The 20,328-nt window shown below is 43.0% G+C and overlaps 1 protein-coding gene across 6 annotated transcripts in view; it reads right to left on the bottom strand.

Moving 5' to 3' along the window:
• Positions 1–20,328, bottom strand: part of LOC121864201 (proton channel OtopLc-like) — an 83,237-nt gene that overhangs the window by 57,255 nt on the left and 5,654 nt on the right. For 2 of the 6 annotated variants that reach the window (XM_042363218.1, XM_042363219.1), the window contains exon 1: positions 17,212–17,330. The exons of 1 other annotated variant lie outside the window; for it this stretch is intronic. In XM_042363218.1, the coding sequence (XP_042219152.1) occupies positions 17,212–17,315 (104 nt within the window). In that variant the 5' untranslated portion in view covers positions 17,316–17,330. Of the gene's footprint in view, positions 1–15,745; positions 15,858–16,865; positions 16,947–17,211; positions 17,331–20,328 lie in introns of those variants that run through there. 3 more of the 6 variants (XM_042363224.1, XM_042363220.1, XM_042363223.1) reach the window with 3 other exon arrangements.

Raw genomic sequence — 20,328 nt, 5'->3', positions numbered from 1 at the left:
TATTTCATTTGGTTTTCGGAAAATATTAAAACCTGTCAGATTTCATCATCAATAAGCATCATAAAACAAGATTTCTCCTGGTGCCTCAATACACAGTCAACTCCCACCCGAGAACAACAGTAAGACGGATGTACTACTGTTACCGCAGTCGTGCTGGAACTATAAATATGTATTAACAATCCCCAGGAAGAAATATCTTACTTAACTTTCAGCAGCTGTTGTCTAGTCAAGCGTACAGTCCAACATCTAGTGGGCGGTGCTTTAAGACCACAAATACAACACAACAATACCGGTAATATTTTTTTTTATCATCTTTCAAAGTTATCTGATATAACATGACTTGATAAATGTATTAAAACAGAAAAAAAATAATAATAAACTACTTCCACCTTATAGAACTTAAATGAAAAATAATCTAGTAAGCAACAATCTTAAAAAAAATAAATAAATAAAAAATTACATTACCACACTCTCCTACTCGCTTCCCTAAACTGGTTCAGACATTCTATAGGGACTTCCTGTATGACTGCTGGACCCAAGGTGATCAACAGCGACCTCTCCTCGCCATCCCATACTTTCATCTACAACATCTTATGCTCACCCAACTAAATGAAACCCATCTACGCTTCATTTAACATCACATAACTCATTAACAGCTGGGGCGGGCTGAGGTGGGGCGGGGGGTGGGGTGGGGTGGGGGCGGGAGGGGGGGTGTGGGGGCGGGAGTAGGAGGTGAGGTCTTATCTATACATACTAAGTTAACGATGGTTATATAAATTGACCAATCAGACAGGGGCGACAGTTTTACACGCTGAATAAAGTATCTCATTTAATCAACTGATGTTTGTGTTATGAAATACACATTGGAGTATTAACAGTGTCAAGTTGTATTAGAGAAACAGACAGAGAGACAGACAGAGAGAGAGAGAGAGAGAGAGAGAGAGATTACCGTAACCACCGTATCGCTAACCTAACCTAATCCCCCCAAATAGCATTAGGTTAGGACGTTAGGTTAATCTTCAGGTGAAATAAATTGGGATGGAAATTCTTCATTCAATTGATCCAAATCTTAACTCACACATTAAGACAAAATCTCCAAGAGACAAACACAACATAAAAACAACTACACAAACTCATTAACTGCGCCATAAAACTACACTAAAATCGTTCACTTATTCCATTAAATCTAAATACTAAACTTTCTAATCATGAAATACAACTTTTTATAGTCAAGAATCTTGCCTGCCTGTACAGTCACTCAATAAACTATCTAGACAAAATTGTGTTGAACAAATATGACAACGGATGAAGGATTTTGACAACCTGACAGAGGCAACAGGAGTCACAGTGTTCATTCTGAAATTTATCGATCACACCAAGTACAGGGAGTTTTTTGAGTGGGTGTACGTAAACACACACACACACACACACACACACACACACACACACAGTACCGGGTCACTCAAACGAGGAAGAAATATCAAGGTAACGAACCCTCGAAAATATTTAATTAAACATCTGAGGTAAAAAATGGAGAGGGAAATAGGATAAGGATTGAGAGAGAGAGAGAGAGAGAGAGGACCAAGACTTTCCTCATAAATCTCACAGCCACACAGAATCAAGCATAATAGGGCAGGTAAACATTACTCAATTAAGTATATTAGTTGGGTGAGGTTGTGGGCCAAACAGGTACAGGTATCTGGGTCAGGCTCACCACTGGAGGGAGGGAGGGACGGAGGGAGGGAGGGAGTGGAGGGAGTGGACCAAGGATGACGGGACACTGAGGAGATGAGGCAACACACACACACACACACACGGCACCAGGTGAGAACAGGTGAGTGAGAATTGGGTGAGAGGAACGGACACACGGACACAGACATAAACACAGACACACTAGAGAGCAAGGAACGTGAGGCAGGAGAGAGAGAGAGAGAGAGAGAGAGAGAGAGAGAGAGAGAGAGAAGGAGAGAGGAGGAAGAGAGAGAGAGAGAGAGAGAGAGAGAGAGAGAGATGCTGCTGCTAGGAGATAAGAGTGGAGGGGTTTGGTTCAGGACAAAAAGCCAGGAAGGGAAGGTGGACAACAGGCGAGGTCACAGCTGGAGGCGGAGGAGCAGGTGGCGTCAGTTTACCTTCTGGGAAAGTCCTGAAGGAAGGCTGGGTGGGGCAGGGTAATGGAGGAAGAGGTGGGAGGTGGAGGAGGAGGAGAAAGAATCGGAGGAAAAGGAAGAGTGGGAGGAGTAGAGGAGATGGATGAATAGACAAGTCGAGAAGGAGGAGAAGAATGATTGGGAGGCGGAAGAGAAGGAGGAGAAGCAGGACGAGAAAGAGGCCACCTAACCCGAATCCAGGAAAAAAGAGGCACGAAAAAAAACCTAACCCAACCCAACCTAACCCAACCCAACCAAACCCAACCCAACCTAACCTAACCTAACCCAACCCAACCCAACCTAACCTAACCTAACCCAACCCAACCTAACCTAACCCAACCTAACCTAACCTAACCTAACCTAACCCAAACCAACCCAAACCCAACCAATCCCAACCTAACCCAACCCAACCTAATCCCAACCCAACCTAACTCAATCTAACCTAACCCAACCCAACCCAACTCAACTCTAACTTCAACTCTAACCCAACCTAACTCAATTTAACTCTAATTCCAACTCAACTCAAACCCAACCCAAATCACGTGCAATGCCATCATATATATAATGTGTTGTCAATGTGTACAAGCCATGTGACTTTTTTTCCCAGTGACTTTATTTCCGTTCACCCCCCATAACCCAACCCCAAATATGTTAGGGTTGTTAATCTTCAGGTGATACAAACTGGGGTGGAATTTCTTAAGGTGATCCAAATTACAATGACTTACCTAATGCAGAATACTCTCTTAATAACCTTAGTTGTCGAAGTACAGTAGAGAGAGAGAGAGAGAGAGAGAGAGAGAGAGAGAGAGAGAGAGAGAGAGGAAATCATCACTATTAAGAGGCCGTGATCAGGCGATGTTCTGACGTCAAGTGAGTCAGCCAAGGTCAGGGAGGAGGCCAGTGGGAGGAGTCAAAGAGGTGTGGTCAGTGGGTGTGTGAGTGGACTTGAGTATGTATGTATGTGTATGTATGTATGTATGTATGTATGTGTATGTGCGTATGTACGTCTAACACTGTTGGAAAGATAGAGTAAAAGAAACAGACAGATACAAGGAAAAACGATCAACAAACAGATAAATGATACTTAAAATTATACTCGGAGATAAAGCAAACACACAAGAGATGATAGACACAAACAAACAAACAATCAAACAAAAACGGAAATAAACAAAAACTGCAAAAAAGGAAAATACACAAAAACAGCAAAAAAAAAAACGCAAAAACAAAAAATCAAAATCCACAAAACGTAAAAAATCAACAAAACCACAAAAATCCACAAAAACAAAAAAACCAGGAACCACCAAAAACAAGAGAAACAAGAACATGGTAGAAGAACAACAGAGGTGTGAAGGTCTTGCGTGTGGCCTGAAGGAACTAAGAAGCCATAAGTTCATGATCAATTTGGCCAGGTGGGGGTCATAGGTCACACTCTGCACCAGGGCCAGTGTGTGTGTGTGTGTGTGAGGCCCCCGTCTCTGTATGTATGTATCCATCTGCCTGGAAACAATAGACAGGTACCTACAATGAGAGAGAGAGAGAGAGAGAGAGAGAGAGAGAGAGAGAGAGAGAGAGAGAGAACCCCCCCACAACAACAGAAGCTAAGCAAGAGGAAGTGAAATCAAAACTGACATTTGAAGACCCAAGGCTGAAAAATACCAACTTTAGATGCATAGACACAAAGCTTTATACCTCAACCTTGTCTTACACTGGTCACAAACTTGATAGCATTTACAGGATGACTCATTTAACGTATTATTTACAGGATGACTCATTTAACGTATTATTTACAGGATGACTCATTTAACGTATTATTTACAGGATGTCCCATTTAACGTATTATTTACAGGTTGGTTCATTTAACGTATTATTTACAGGTTGACTCAGTTACCGTAGTAGTATTTACAGGCCGACTCATTTAAAGTAACCTGACGTCAATAATTCCGGTTGACTAGACAAAATTACCGACTACATATTTTCACTTGCAGAGAAATGGTTTAAAAGAACATACTCTCCGGTTCACTGGCTAAGATACTGACTCGTAATAACACGTTGTAATACTGGTTGTAGTACCTGGTCACTTAAGCTATAACGCCAGGTGCAAATATAGATATAACGAATTAATTTACGCATGACACAGAGTTGATATTTTAAGCAATGGCGAAATTTTAGATAAAAAACAGAATTTTAGGCAAAGAACCGATATTTTATACAAGAAACCGATATTTTAAACAAAGAACCGAATTTTAGACACAGAACCGATTTTTTTTATACAGAAACCGGAATTTTAGACACGGAACCGAAATTTCAACATTAAGCAACACCTTTTGAGAATCCTGCCAGCATAAATTTTTTTTTTTTTCATTTTAAGATTCAACACAAAAATAAAACAATAATTCTGAAGGTTTATGACAACAGAAAGTGTCTTAAATATACCTAAAATTATTCATATATTCAAACCTTAATAAAGAAAAAAAATATGTCCATCTATCTACGTGTATCTAAATAAATATTTTTCTTTTTGTCTCTTTCTCTCTCACTGTGTCTGTCTCTTTGCTTCTCTCTCTCTCTCTCTCTCAATGTCTGTTTGTCCGTCTACCAGTATGTCTCTGTCTATCTGTATGTCTCTGTCTGTCTCTCTCTCTTTTAAACAAACGAAAAATACACACCAAATTATATATCCATCGAAATTACGATGCAACATCTTTAACAATCATTCCACAACTCAAAAAAAAAAAATTATATATAAAAAACAACATAAAATCTTTAAACTCAAAATACATTCCACCCAAATCATCCCAACTATAAACTATTACGAGGTCATGTTGGCGAGCTTCATGGATGTAAATAAAGAGAGGAGTGTTATTAGGCCGACGACTAGGTGGCCAAAGGGGAAATGTGAAGGTTTGGTCAGGTTAGGTTACGGGGAGGTGAAGGTCGGATGTGTTATTACGGTGTATTAAAGAACCTAAGGAGAGAGAGAGAGAGAGAGAGAGAGAGAGAGAGAGTTCCAAAGTTTAAGTTTCTGATATATTTGATCACAAGAGTAGTGTAGATCTAGGTCACGGCATTAATTAAATAGTGTTGAAAAATACCTCCCAAAACAGGTAACCAAGAGACATTTACACCTGGACCAAGAGACCGCCTGGTTAATTAAGGAGTCAGGTATTGGCCAATGATGTGGAGTCTTGTGGGTCCTGTGTGGAGTAAACGACTGTTTTTGTTACAGGTGAACTTGTCTCTGGCTGGGTGAATACTTTCCAAGATTTTGATCAAAATGTTGAGTTTTTATATTATAATTTGGATAGTTTTTTCTTAGTTATGTACTCATATGGATGGATATTACACACACACACACACACACACACACACACACACACACCTTACAAGTATTGAAGGATCTTGGTTCATTTTAACAACAACAACTGTATACTACGAGGTAATGGATGCTTTTAAAACATCTTTATACATCACGACACGAATAATATGAATGTAAATTAGATGTTGAGTTACCAGACCAATAATTTATGTGTTGTGGCGAGTGTACATTGCTTCCTAACATGAAATGAAAGAGGGAAGAGATTATATTGATTACGAAGTTGTAGCAACACGCAGACGTGAAACTCTTAACAAATTCAGTGGCAGAAGCAACACTCACTGATAGATGTTGAGGAATGTCACTATAGGTGGAAAATTAATCAATGACTAAATCAACAACAGAATTCATACCACTCGTTATGTGATTATTACAAGAGGTGAAGTAACAGTGTATCAAATATTTCACTAACAAGTTAAAGACCAAGAACAACTATTACTCAAATCAAACGTAATAACAAACTTTTAACTATAAATAAAGTTAAGAGAAAAATAAGTAAAACTGGTAAAGTCTCTCAAATATAAAAGTCAATATCACAAATAACTAAATAAAATACTTAAATCATCCTTAGTTTAGTCACGTGTACAGTCACTCAAAAAACTCCCTGTACTTGGGGTGATCGATGAATTTCCGAATGAACACTGCGACTCCCGTTGTCTCGGTAAGGTTGTCAAAATCCTTCATCCGTTGTGTCATATTTGTTCAACACAATTTTGTATAGATAGTTTAGTCACGTGTACAGTACGTAGCGACTCTTCCGCCGTCCACACAAACTTCCCAGGGCCATCGTAATCATATTCCATTTAGGGCTAAAGAAGGTCACCACCCACCACCACCAGCAGCAGGCAGCAACGGGTCTACACGCCTCGATCACCCCAACAACTCCAATTGAATACATCTGGTACAGGGAGCAGCTAGACTCCGTATCTTACAGCGAACCTCTATTTAACGATTTATATGGAGGGTAAAGTCCATTATATCGAGGGTTCGTTAGATGTGAAACCCCCATCTAAGGGATTATATAGAGGTTTCACTGTACTCGCTTCAACACACCTTCGAGTCTTGGCTGAGTGACCTTTCGTGGTCCTCAATCTGACGAAGTGACTCCTCACCTACCATGGCCTCGGGGTCTTGGCTCACCGACCTCGGGATCTGGTCAACAGGCATCTCGTGATTTCTAATTCGGGTTAGCTTCCCTCTCATGACCTTGTCGGGGCCTGATTACCCAACACCTCTTATCCCAGGCCGTGTATGACCTCGAGACCTGGCCAGCAGACCTCTCTCTTGACCCCAGGTACTGAGTAGTTGACCTTTTCTTACGAAATTTCGATTTATGGCTTGCCAGCCTCTCACAACCTGACTGACTTCTTACATATATTTTTCCCATGAAATTTTAAAGGACCCAAACTACTGCCTTGTGGGATCTCATTTTTTCCCCTGCGATTCTAGAATTAAACCATTAAAACCACAGTAAGCAGAACTAACACCACATAAACCATACAGAGAACTTCTACCACAGTCTCAACCACATTGTGTAAGTTTGATCTTGACCTTTCATTCATTAACTTTTGACCTTCAATCCTACCATCTGACCTACTATACTCTACTCAGGTTATACAATTAAATCAACACTCTGTAAAGCTTTAATGACCAACATAACTCAGATATTTGACCATTTTTCGCCCAGATTCGAATCGTTCGTCTTGGTGGCCAACACACAGTACACAATCGAGAAATTTATCCACAGTCATAAAGAAAAATAAACAGAGCAAAACTAATAATAAAAATAATCCCTTCCACTTCAGGTGGAGCCGAGTTTTTGTTGGGATATGTTTGGCAATTTTTCAAATGATTTACGTACTGGGAAAATATTAAAGTTTTAGAAAAGTTTAGTGATTTTGGATATATATGAACTTTTTTCTGTAAGGTTTTAAAAGTTTAGGAATGAAGGAGTAAAGGGAATAAAATCGTCAGGCGTTAACCAAAGAAAATATTAAAAGTGAAGGTGGTTAAATATATTGAAAAACTTCTTGACAAAATACCCAGAGTCTCAGATAACGTTGATCATCCAGCAAGAAAGGTGTTGTGGGAAGGTGAGGTGTTGTGGAGGTGTTGAAGAAGGTGAGGTGTTGAGGAAGGTGAGGTGTTGTGTAGGTGTTGAGGAAGGTGAGGTGTTGTGGAGGTGTTGTGGAGGTGTTGAAGAAGGTGAGGTGTTGTGGAGGTGTTGAGGAAGGCGAGGTAAGCGGAAGAAGGAGGTAAGGGGGTAGGCAAGTGGAGGAAGGTGAGGTGCCAGGGAGGTGTTGTGGAGGTAAGCTAGGAGGTGTTGGAAGAAGGTGAGGTGTTGTGGAGGTGTTGGAGGATGGTGGAAAGCTGGGGAGGTGTTTGAGGAAGGTGAGTGTTGGGGCTAGTGTGAGTGTTGTGTAGGCGTTGGAGGAAGGTGAGGTAAGTTGTGGAGGTGTTGAGAAGGTGAGGTGTTGTGGAGGAAAAGGAGGAAGGTGAGGTGTTGTGGAGGTGTTGGAGGAAGGTGAGGTGTTGTAGAGGTGTTGAGAAGGTGAGGTGTTGTGGATAAAGGAGGTGTGAGATGTCAGGGAGGTGTTGAGGTGGAGGTGTTGTGGAGGTGTTGAAGAAGGTGAGGTGTTGTGGAGGTGTTGAGGAAGGTGAGGTGTTGTGGTGTTGAGGAAGGTGAGGTGTTGTGGAGGTGTTGTGGGAAGGTGAGGTGTTGTGGAGGTGTTGAGGAAAGTGTTGGGGAAGGTGAGGTGTTGTGGAGGTGTTGAGGAAGGTGTTGGGGAAGGTGAGGTGTTGAGGAGCGTTCAGTGAGTCTCTTTGGTCTTTCTTGTTAAAGATCTTCGGGAAAAAACTTAAGACGACGAGTGTTGAGAGAGAAGTTGTGACCAGGAAGGACCCAGAAACAAGCTCTCGGGACTCTCTCAAGGCTCTTGGGGGCTCTCGAGGCTCTTAAGGCTCTAAGGGCTCTCAGAGGGCTCTTAAGGTTCTTAGGGCTCTCAAGGCTCTCGGGGCTCTTAAGGCTCTCAAGGCTCCAGTAGGTCTGTCTCTATGGTACCTGGGAATTCAAACAAATTATTTTATGAAGGTTAGACGGGTTCAGTCAGCTTAGGTTAGATTAGGCTAAGTCAGGTTAATTTGGGTTAGATTAGGTTAAGTGAGATTAGATTAGATCAGGTCAACTTGGGTTAAGTCGTATGGCGTCACAATGGAAACTAGTCCACAGAGCTTGTACCTGGCGAGTGTGTGTGTGTGTGTGTGTGTGTGTGTGTGGGGTGTGGGGTGGGGGTGCAGGTCCCTCACAGTAACAGCTGGAGGAGGTGTCACGAGCACTCAGCCAACAACCTCCCTGCACCTCACGAAAGTTCACATGACATTAACAGTAGGAGCTTGGAAAGGAGAGAGAGGGAGGAGGAGGAAGAAGGCGAGGTGAGAGAAGGGAGAGGGGGGGAAGAAAATGTGAGGGGTTGGAAGGAAAGGAGGGAAGACGGTGAGAGAGAGAGAGAGAGAGAGAGAGAGAGAGGGGAGAGAGAGAGAGAGAGAGAGAGAGAGGAGAGAGAGGTGAAGGGCAGAAGAAAGTGAGAGAAATGGGGGAGGGTATGGAGGAGGGGTGAGAGATGGGAGGGGGGGGAGGGGTAGAAGGTGAGGGGTGGGAGGGGAGGGAGGGAAAGAGAGGGGAAGGAGGGGAGAAGGTGAGAGAGAGGGCGAAGGAGGAAAGGAAGACGAAGAGGAGAAAGAAGACAAGAGAAGAATAAACACAAGAGGATGGAAGTACACAGAAAGGATAATAGTGACAGGGGAAAGAATTTTAACAGAAAGAAGATAGGGAATAAATGAGAGACGTTAAAAAATATAGACCAGAAATAAAATAAGAAACAAGACAAACTTACAGACATGTGGGGGGGGGGGAGACTAAAAGGTGAAATAAAAGTGAAAATTGGAGAGAAGAGAACAAAGGTGAGAGAGAGAGAGAGAGAGAGAGAGAGAGAGAGAGAGAGAGAGAGAGAGAGAGGTCATAGAATGAAAAAGGGAAAATAAGTCAACGTGAACACCACAATAGACGAATGGGGAAAAAAGTAAATTTGAGCTAGGAATTACCTGAAGACTTTCCACCCCAGCTTATTTCACCTAAAGATTAACCACCCTAACGCTAACCTAAATAAATAACCATAACAGCGGAAATAATGATAAATAATGAGAAGGGACTAACAATGAATGACAAGAAATGAGAAAAGAGGCAAATGGATGATTGTATTATAGAGAAGTAGACAGGAGTGTTGAGCGAGGTTAAACTAATAGATAATGACAATGATCAAGACGAAAAGACTAAACAGAGAAACCATTGGCGGAGCACGAACAGTAATGACCAGGAGTGTTGATGTAAGAGGGTGAGGGATACACGCCTTCAGGAACACCATCTGACTCACCCACCACACACACACACACACACACACACACACACGATATAGCGGATTTTCATCTCCTTATAATTCGTTAGATTGAGGTTTCACATCTAACGGACCCTCAATATAACGGACTTTCCGCCTCATATAGTCCGTTAAATAGAGGTTGGATGATAATCTAAATTACATTTTTAGACAGTAGAGATGGAAGGAGTGAGACAGTGACTGAGTGAGATCTGAGAATAATACATTTTAGACAGTAGAAATAGTGAGAGTGGGTGGGTGGGTGGGTGGGTGGGTGTGGGTGGGCGGGTGGGTGCGGGTGGGCGGGCGGGTGAGTTACATGTGGGTACGTGAGTCAGGTCTGGGTATAACGCACTTCAATACTACTCCAACGACAGCGAAAGTGGAACATGGCTTCAGGCAAACGACTCCCTCTCTCTCTCTCTCTCCCTCTCTCTCTCTCTCTCTCGGTGGTGGCCAAGTTTTTATGTAACAGTTTGGTCGGAGTAAACATGGATCATAAGAGAACCACGAGAGAGGAGGAGAAGGAGGAAATTGCAACATAAGAGGAGGAGGAAGAGGAGGAGAGGAAATCGCAACATAAGAGGAGGAATGAGAGGAGGAGAAGAGGAAATCACAACATAAGAGGAGGAGGAGAGGAAATTGCAACATAAGTGGAGGAAGAGGAGGAGGAGAGGAAATCGCAACATAAGAGGAGGATGAGAGGAAATTGCAACATAAGAGGAGAAGAAGAGGAGGAAATTACAACACGGAGGAAATAATGATAATGGAGAAACAGGTTAAGGAAGTATTGAATGAGAGGAAACATTTACAAGAGGTGTGAAGGAAGGGTCAAGACGGGGGTAAATACTGAAGAAGAATTAGAAGGCTCTTTAAAAGTGTTACGAGTGAGGTACAAGTGCTATACAACCATAATGTGCTTACTAACCTAACCTAACCCCACTCCATCTCGCCCCACTTCACCCTGATGATAAACACCCTAACGCTACCTGGGTAATTATATAGGGTTAGGTTAGGTTAGGTTAGGTTAGGTTAGGTCAGGTTAGGTTAGGTTAGGTCAGGTCAGGTCAAGAAAACTCACAAAATTGAAAAAAAAAATTAAACCATGAAACAACAAGAAAGGGAGACAGAAGAAAATAAAATATTGAGATGAAGAAACAAAAATAAGATCAAAAGGAGATAGAAGGAAGTGAAGAGAAGGAGAGAGGGGAAAAAAGAGTAACAATGGAATATAAGAGAAAGTAACAATGTGTAAGAGTCATAGTGAAGAGAAAATGTTATTCATTGGACAAAGAACAAGTACTGAGGCGATACAAGGCCGAGTTAAGAGGCCACAGGAAACGGAGAGAGAGAGAGGGGGGTAGATAGATAGATAGATAGATAGATAGATAGAGAGAGAGAGATAGATAGATAAAGCGAAAGAGATAGACAGATAGAGGGAGAGAGAGAGGTAGAGCGAGAGCGAGAGAGAGAACAGTGGTGGGAGGTCGAGCATCTCATGGCCGCATAAACACACACTCTGGCAGGCGAGTTTTTTTTTACACCTTAAGTCACTGTTGCTGCCTCAGGTCACCACTGTGGTCACCTCCAGGGGGGGGGGGGGGTGAGACACAACATGACGGAGTACTGTTTATGACACACAGTGAAACCTCTAATTAACGGACTATATGGAGGAGAAAGTCTGGTATATCGAGGGTCTGTTAAATATGAAACCTCTATTTAACGGACTATTTGGAGAGGAAAGTCCATTATATTGAGTCCGTTAAAAATGAATGGTACCGATAATAGTTGGTTATATACATAGGATTAGAAAAACAGTCCGAGAACGTTTAGAGTAGAGGACTGTGGTCGCCAACCCTAAGATATGAAGACGATACTATGATTTATATAGAAGCAAATCACAAAACCTTTGATGAGAGAGTGTATGTGTGACCTCTTTATCTCATCTACCGAAGAACAATAACACCTTCCTTCCTTCCTTCCTTCCTTCCTTCCTTCTTGGGTTGCTCTGGACCCTAAAACCTTGCACGGAACTGATGCAATACTCGTGGCACTAAAGTGATCATTATTTCTCCCTCAACACGCCAAGTACTTCCCATACCAGCAGCTTCGGAAAACTATTATTTTATTCTCGACCTTGTTGTAACTTCCACCTCTCTTGCTGCTATAACGGCAATGTGAGGTATTTACACTCGCCCCCAAAAAAGAATCTTAACAATTTTGTGCGAGACAATATGACAAAACAGACGAATGATTTTGACAACCCTACCGAGACAACAGGAATCACAGTGCTCATTTAGAAATTCATCGATCTCCCAGTAAAGATACTTTTTGGAGGGAATATTTTTACCTGCGAATGAGGTAATCTTACATTAAATGGACACTGAAGAAAGAAAATAAAACATTATATGGAAAATCATAAGGTTTAACTGTATCCCATCACCATTGTTCATCATGTGAGAGTGTGAAACAAGGCAATATTTCACAGGAGAGGCAACACTGTCATTACCGTGTGGGCAAGTGTTGTTATCCATCTCGTGCACCTTCATCTGCCTGAGTATATTACCGCGGAAAGGAGAGAAATATTCCCCATGTAATCTCGTGGTTGAGGCCTATGGTGATATTATCCATAACTAGAATGTCTAATTTACTAACACATACAATAATACTCCACTTCATTACATACATACATACATACATACATACATACATACATACATACATACATACATACATACATACGTACATACAGTACAAACACAAACCCAAGACAAAATGTAATGAACATTTCAAGATTAACAATCACTTAATAACTTTGTAAAATGTATAAATAACATACTGACAAACACTACTTCAATAATGCCCATAAAATAATTTGTTAAATATTGTGGTGAAAAAGAAAGAAGAACAAAAATTAAGGTGAATTTAAACCACATACAAATAACCACAACTAAAGCGACTGGCTCACATCCTCCCTCAACACACCGTGAAGACAGAGAGGAGTCATGACTACAACACCCACATCAAACACAGTAATGGTAAATAATATATATAATCCTAACAAGAGTATTATCATCAATCACTGTACTAATATTCGAAAATATAATATAGGTAGATGTTTATTATTGGTGTCGTGTGGTGGACGGACATAGTTATGGTGATTTCAATGCATCAGTCGGTAGGTAACAAGACACGAGAGAATCAGATTTGCTTTGTCAACAGAGAAATGAATCGGTGGTACAGTATTCTTAAGTGTTGGTGGATATTGCGTATGTTAACTTTAACTAGGTGATTAAGGGAGCTAGTCTACTATCCTCTAGTGTATGGGGGTCACCTCTCACTTGAATAAAATCGTCCAGTGTTTGCCAAATGAAATATTAACATTGGGGTCCCTGTAGAGAAGGGGTTAATGGTCTTAGCTGTTGACGCAATAAGGTATAGCAACATCAACATCGCTTCATCAGCCACAAGTTTGGTATAAGACAATTACATTCTAAATTTAATTGGTCCTCTTAAACAAACACACGTACAGAGAAGGCATCATATTTACCAACGTTTAATGAGTTATAATGAGTTACAAAAGCTGCTTAACTCCCAACAGCTTTATATAGTTATGTAAAATATGCAAATTAGTAAGTAGTTAAGATGTTCCCCATTTACCAGACGCAACCCAACGAGTTTTAGAGACAGTCATAATTACTTCATTCTTCCCGACGCTTCCTCCGGCTTACTGCAGTAATAACATCTCTAGCTACGTCACAACTCATTCCTTAAGAATCTGAGAGTAGAAATCACCAAATAATGTAATCATAATAAATACTTACAACACTTGACAGATGTTCACCACACTTATATGGATTAAACTCTCGTGTCACCTAACGGGTAATGAATATATATTAGGTAATGAGTCAGCTTAACAAGAGAACAGTTTTACTCCCTTGTGTTCATATCCGTCACAACATATCGCTTCTTAGAGTAAATATATCCACTTATTATAAAGAAAATATAACAGCGATATAACAACTACAACCTCGTTATAATGATATTCACGGGTGTGGTAATTGATACAGGGAGGGGAAAAAAGTGACGAATTTAGTAGGTATTTGTTACTAAGTCATAAAATTAATCAACGACACTACACCTGTCCCAATTAGATGACGGAATTTGTGCTACGATTCTCGCTGTCACCATAAAGGAGGACTGAGCCACGCGGAGAGGAGAGGAGAGGTGAGGCGAGGCGAGGCGAGGTGAGGCGAGGAGAGGTGAGGCGAGGAGAGGTGAGGCGAGGAGAGGTGAGGACAGCAGGAGATGGTGGAGGTATGGAAGGTACAGTAGGTCGCATCTAAAGGTCACATACATAACACTGAGGCCACCATAAAGTGTAGGGGGCAGACGGGTAGAGGAACGGGCGGGTGGACAGAACGGCGGGCGGAGGAACGATAAACGGACGGAGGAACGGACTTAAGGACGGAGGAACGATGAACGAACACAAAAATATCTCACACATTAACACCAATTACCCCAAGTAACGTAAATATTCCTTCAATAAAACAATTAAGGGAAGAGTTACACCTTTATAAACTTATCATAACAGAGACAGCAGATTGCTACAGCCATGATAGGTATACACAGCGGCAGCCAGTGAAGTGAGGAATGGGGGGTTGAAGGTACAGGATGGGAGGAAAGGAGAGGTGAGTTGAGCAGGAAGAGGAGGAGGGACAGGAGAGGAGGAGGTTTGATCAGGGAGAGGAGGGAGGGGCGGCAGGAAAAAAAAAAGGAAGGTAACAAGGCAGAGGGGGAGAGGAGACGAGGTGAAGAGGGAGGGACGGCAGAGGATGGGAGGAAGGGAGGAGAGGAGAGAGACCTTGGAGGGGCTGAACAAGGTGAGGGACTATTGACTGAAGTCTAAACGATCACTTGATAAACACACGACTTAACCCTCAAGTTTTATATCTGTCCCAAGTTAGTGGCTTAAGGGGTTGTCTCAGATAGGGGAGTCAGAGTTGGGAGGATATTTTTTGAAGCATGTGTGTGTGTGTGTGTGTGTGTGTGTGTGTGTGTGTGTGTGTGTGTGTCCCTCAAAATAAACCCCCACAATTAGTTTAAAAACCAAACTCATGTACATGTTTAAGAATCTGTTCAATGGATAAAATAAACTGGGGTGACTAATCTTCAGGTGATATCTTCAGACTTTACACCGGAATTACTAATCTATAATCACACGATACCAGTCATCAATACTTATCTATATTCAATTTCGCAAACAAAAATAAATCAGAAATAAACTGCCTGAAATTTAATTCAACACTTGTACACGTAGAAGCATCACACACAGCCAGCCACTGAACTGTATGGTGTCCAAACCTCAACTGCACAATAAGTATACAAGATGACATCATTTATCACTTTGAGGCCTGAAAAGTTGAACCATCGTCCTCAAGGGGTTATATTACCGTCCTGGAAGGGGGTTAAATCATTGTCCTCAAAGGGTTAAATCATATTCGTCAAAGGGTTAAATCATTATCGTCAAAGGGTTACACCATCGTCCTCAAAGGGTTCAATTATCGCCCTGAAAGCGGTTAAGCCATCGTGCTAAAAGGGTTAAACCATCATCGTCAGAGTTAAAACAACATCGTCTAAGGGTTAAAACATCATAGTCAAAGGGTAAAACCATCATCGTCAAAGAGTTAAAACAACATCGTCAAAGGGTTAAAACATCATCGTCAAAGGGTTAAACCATCATCATCAAAGGGTTAAAACAACTTAAAAAAGAATCCGTGGCTCGACATACATACCGTTGTTCGTCTTCCGTCTGGTCGCTCATAGGAACAGTGTCTCACAAGTGTTATAATAAAACTCTGTATACAAGTTATTTCCACGACACTCGTTGGTGAAAAAGTTAGTTAATTCCACGTCTTCACACCTCGACTCGTGGCTATCACACTGCCGGCACCCAGAGAGTCATTAAGTGATCTCCGTAAATACCAAGGACAGTGACACGCCGGATCATTCACGTCACTTCCTCAACTATTATCAATACTCGTTTTCATACACCCCCCACCCACCCCAGCCTCCCCCACCTCACCCCAGCATCCCCTACGCCTCCCCTCCTCCCCTCCCCTCCCGCACACACCCCAGCCTCCCACACCCCCAGCCTCCCACACACTCACCCTAGCATCCCCCACCCTCACCCAGCATCCCCTGCCTCCCCCTCCTCCCACACCACCCCAGCCACCCACACACTCACCCCAGCCTCCCCCACACTCACCCCAGCCTCCCACACACACACTCAGCTCATCTTCCCCCACACACTCACCCCAGCCTCCCACACACTCACCCCTTTACGTATGTTGATTCGATGTTTTTTCCTTTTCCCAGTATAACATTATCATGGGGTTGGTACCTTAGTTAATTGCTTTGGAATATTCTAAACAAAACATTGAATTTCACGGCCGCTCATCCTCAATTGATTACACTCACAAATAAGGTGTGTGTGTGTGTGTGTGTGTGTGTGTGTGTGTCTGCATGTGTGTGTGTGTGTGTGTGTGTGTTTCCTTTATTACTTTCCTTATTGCCCCATTCTTGTTATTATTATCATTCTTATTCATTATACACAATAACGTTAAGTCCAACACCACATCAACATTTTTATCAGTATAAACAGTTCCTGAGGCTTATACCGGCTTCAACACTTACAGTCCGCAGTCACTTTTTGTTCACTGGCACTGATCCAAATGTCACGGGACTTCACTCTCTCTCTCCACGTTATAATGATCTATGTCACCGGTACAGAGATCACGAGGGTATAGTCTCCTGGGCACTGGGGCGAAGATTGGTGGGGGTTCGGTGGAGGTGTCTTAGGGCACTTGGTAACACATTTAGGTGGTGGTGGTGGTGGTGGGGTCTAAGTCTTACCTGTTTGGGTGGAGATACATGATGGCTATAGGTGAGGTCCCGACAGCCAACAACTTAACACTGAAACGTTTCTACTACGACCCGAAATCCTAGCGTCGCCACCCCCACCGAATGACCTCGGTGGAAGGCCGACCTAGACCCCACCTACGTGGCCATAATGACCCCCAAGGTGACCCACCCCTTTCCCCCTCCTCACTCCGCCCCTCATTGCCATAGGTGGAGAGTGCCACGCCCTGTTGACCTCTCCCCCTATTTTAAACATCCATGAACCAAATATTTGAGGGATGGTACGGGGGCGAGGAAGAATGCTACAAGGACCCATGAACAATACTGTTGTCATACTTACGGTGAAACAAGTATAGCAGGGACGCTGTGCACCATCTTAGTTCCGCCTAGCCCGTCGCTACAGACCACACTGACGTCCTCAGGTCTCTCGGAGGCGCTTGGCATTTTACGGTACACTTTTTTTCCCTCGTGTCACAGATCCACCAGCCTACTAAGAACGACCTGACGCACAAAAACTAGATCGAGAAAAATGTTAATAGATATGCGAGTTGGTGCAGGTTTAAGAAAGTGTAATTATGTTAAAGTTTATCCCTCTTTAGCTCCATAGACGATATCAGGGAACCAGAGTCTTTGATGTTAGTTCATCCCCGAGCTCTTGGGTTGGTCAGAACCAGAGCTCCTCCCTCCTGACCCCTCCTCCCTTTGCTCTCACCTTCACCTAACACCAACCACCACTCTGTTACACACACACTCACTTCAATCACATCTACTACACTTTACAATATAATTCCCCCTCCCTTTAACAACCAAACAACATCAATTAAACACATATAAACACAATTTTAAGGCGAGGAACCATTAGGTCTCAGGACACAAAAAAACCGTAAACCACTTTCCTTCCCGCAGACTTCCAGTCAGGTTGCTCCTCCCACGGGGGAAAGTAGGCGTGGTCACCTGTAGACAGGACCGCTCTCACCTGCACCATTCTCTCCCAGCTCAAACGACAGCAATAAAACGGTACCAGAAATGTTATGTACTGGTTGATGACGAAGACTGTACCATGGGTCATTTACAGGTGTACGTACACAGGTAAGAACACATGATAATGGTTAAGTGTGTGTGTGTGTGTGTGTGTCAAAGACTACTCAAAGACGCTGGGCATTTATAAGGTTACTGGCACACACAGGGTCACTCCGGTAGTCATACTCCAGGATAAGTTAGGTTAGGTTTTGTGAGGTTAGGTTAGCTCAGCGTTCGGGTGGTTAATCTTTAGACGAAATAAGCTGGGATGGAGATTCTTAGATGATAAGAACATATAGGGTGGCACATAAGTAACAACTGTTCTCGGTAAAGCGACTTCTTCATCACCCTGTAGATTAAGCAAACAGGCGGTAGCTAATTCCTATAATTTAACACGATGACCTTTAGATAATTACACTTTATATTAACAAAAAACTTACCTCCACCACCATAGAAAGTTAATTATTGCTAAACTCTATATAATTTACGGATCATTAATGACTCGAGGGACAAAAAGATAATTCTGTGTGTATTTATGTTTGACCTTAATAATTAACTACTGACATTATAGCAGCTAGTTCAAATTGGCCCCTTCGCGAAACCTGAAAATAGCCCCTTCCGGACCCTAAATTTAACCCCTTCCAATCCCTGACATTAACCCTTTCCAGACCTTGAAATTAGCCCCTTACATCCCGTATTTGACCTTTGTACCACGTCAGGCTCCCCAACACAATGAAACTCACAAACAAGAACAAAACACAGGATTAATTTCTATAGCGATGATGACCATACAAGGATGATATTGCTTCTATTGACTGTGTTTCTCAGACGTTCACAGTGTGTCTCACGCCCACCAGGTCTCCCATAGTGTGTGTAATCTCCCTTAAATGTCGGTAGTTTAGGCACACCGCGCGGCCATACAATGTGGTGAGGGTGATGGTGACGGCAGGAAGGTGAGTATGTTCCAAGGGGCTGTGGTGACGGTGATGGTGACGGCAGGAAGGTGAGTATGTTCCAAGGGGCTGTGGTGACGGTGATGGTGACGGCAGGAAGGTGAGTGTGTTCCAAGGGGCTGTGGTGACGGTGATGGTGACGGCAGGAAGGTGAGTATGTTCCAAGGGGCTGTGGTGACGGTGATGGTGACGGCAGGAAGGTGGTGTGTTCAAGGGGCTGTGGTGACGGTGATGGTGACGGCAGGAAGGTGAGTGTGTTCCAAGGGGCTGTGGTGACGGTGATGGTGACGGCAGGAAGGTGAGTGTGTTCCAAGGGGCTGTGGTGACGGTGATGGTGACGGCAGGAAGGTGAGTGTGTTCCAAGGGGCTGTGGTGACGGTGATGGTGACGGCAGGAAGGTGAGTGTGTTCCAAGGGGCTGTGGTGACGGTGATGGTGACGGCAGGAAGGTGAATGTGTTCCAAAGGGCCATGTCGCTTTTTTTCGTGGCGAACACAGTAAGTTTACCTGCACCACCAACCTCTACTACTAAAGCCTATCTCCAATCCTCACTTGCCTGGAGTATCGACCACAAGGCAAATGTTGGTTACCACAATTATCCGGTCTCCGCTCGGGGCTTGGTCAAGGTCACACTCAGCGGGTTACCACAGCTGGGAATAAGATCTTTTTACGACCTAACGTGAACCTGACCTTAAGGAGTCAACTGAGGAATTTGCGAAGGAACAGAATGTAATTTTTTCTTCTTCCTGACAGGGTAAGCGAGGTATGTGACCACCAATTAACGATAACAATGTATGGTTGATCTTTAGTAAATGAAAACGAGATTATCAATGTCACCCCCCCCCCCTCGTGTTTCTATCCACCACACAACACACAGACAAGGCAGACACTCAAACATTACCAAAGAAGCAGTCAGGAATCATCAAGGCCATTGGTCTCAATACAGGTCAGGTTATGATAATTATTGACTGGACTTATTGGCTGGGTCGTGACCTTTCGTCCACCAATCAACAGTCTTCCTCGATTTCGGGATTCATTATAAAAAGAAAATTGAATCCCAGTTAATTGCATCAGCCAGTACAACACGCCTCACCGATCATGATATTATTTCTACACATTGTATTATTGTCTCTCAATGACAGCAAAGAGTACATGGACCCACCAGAGTACATGGACCCAGCAGAGCGTGCATAGACCCAACAGAGTACATGGACCCAGCAGAGTACATGGACCCAGCTGAGTACATGGACCCAGCAGAGCGTGCATAGACCCAACAGAGTACATGGACCCAGCAGAGTACATGGACCCAGCAGAGCGTGCATAGACCCAACAGAGTACATGGACCCAGCAGAGTACATGGACCCAGCAGAGTACATGGACCCAGCTGAGTACATGGACCCACCAGAGTACATGGACCCAGCTGAGTACATGGACCCAGCAGAGCGTGCATAGACCCAACAGAGAGTACATGGACCCAGCAGAGAG

The sequence above is a fragment of the Homarus americanus genome, unplaced genomic scaffold, assembly GCF_018991925.1.
Source record: "Homarus americanus isolate GMGI-L3 unplaced genomic scaffold, GMGI_Hamer_2.0 scaffold26351, whole genome shotgun sequence".
Taxonomy (NCBI): Eukaryota; Metazoa; Arthropoda; class Malacostraca; order Decapoda; family Nephropidae; genus Homarus; species Homarus americanus.
Note: the sequence above shows the minus strand (reverse complement) of the source record. Positions and strands in the feature narration are given on the sequence as shown.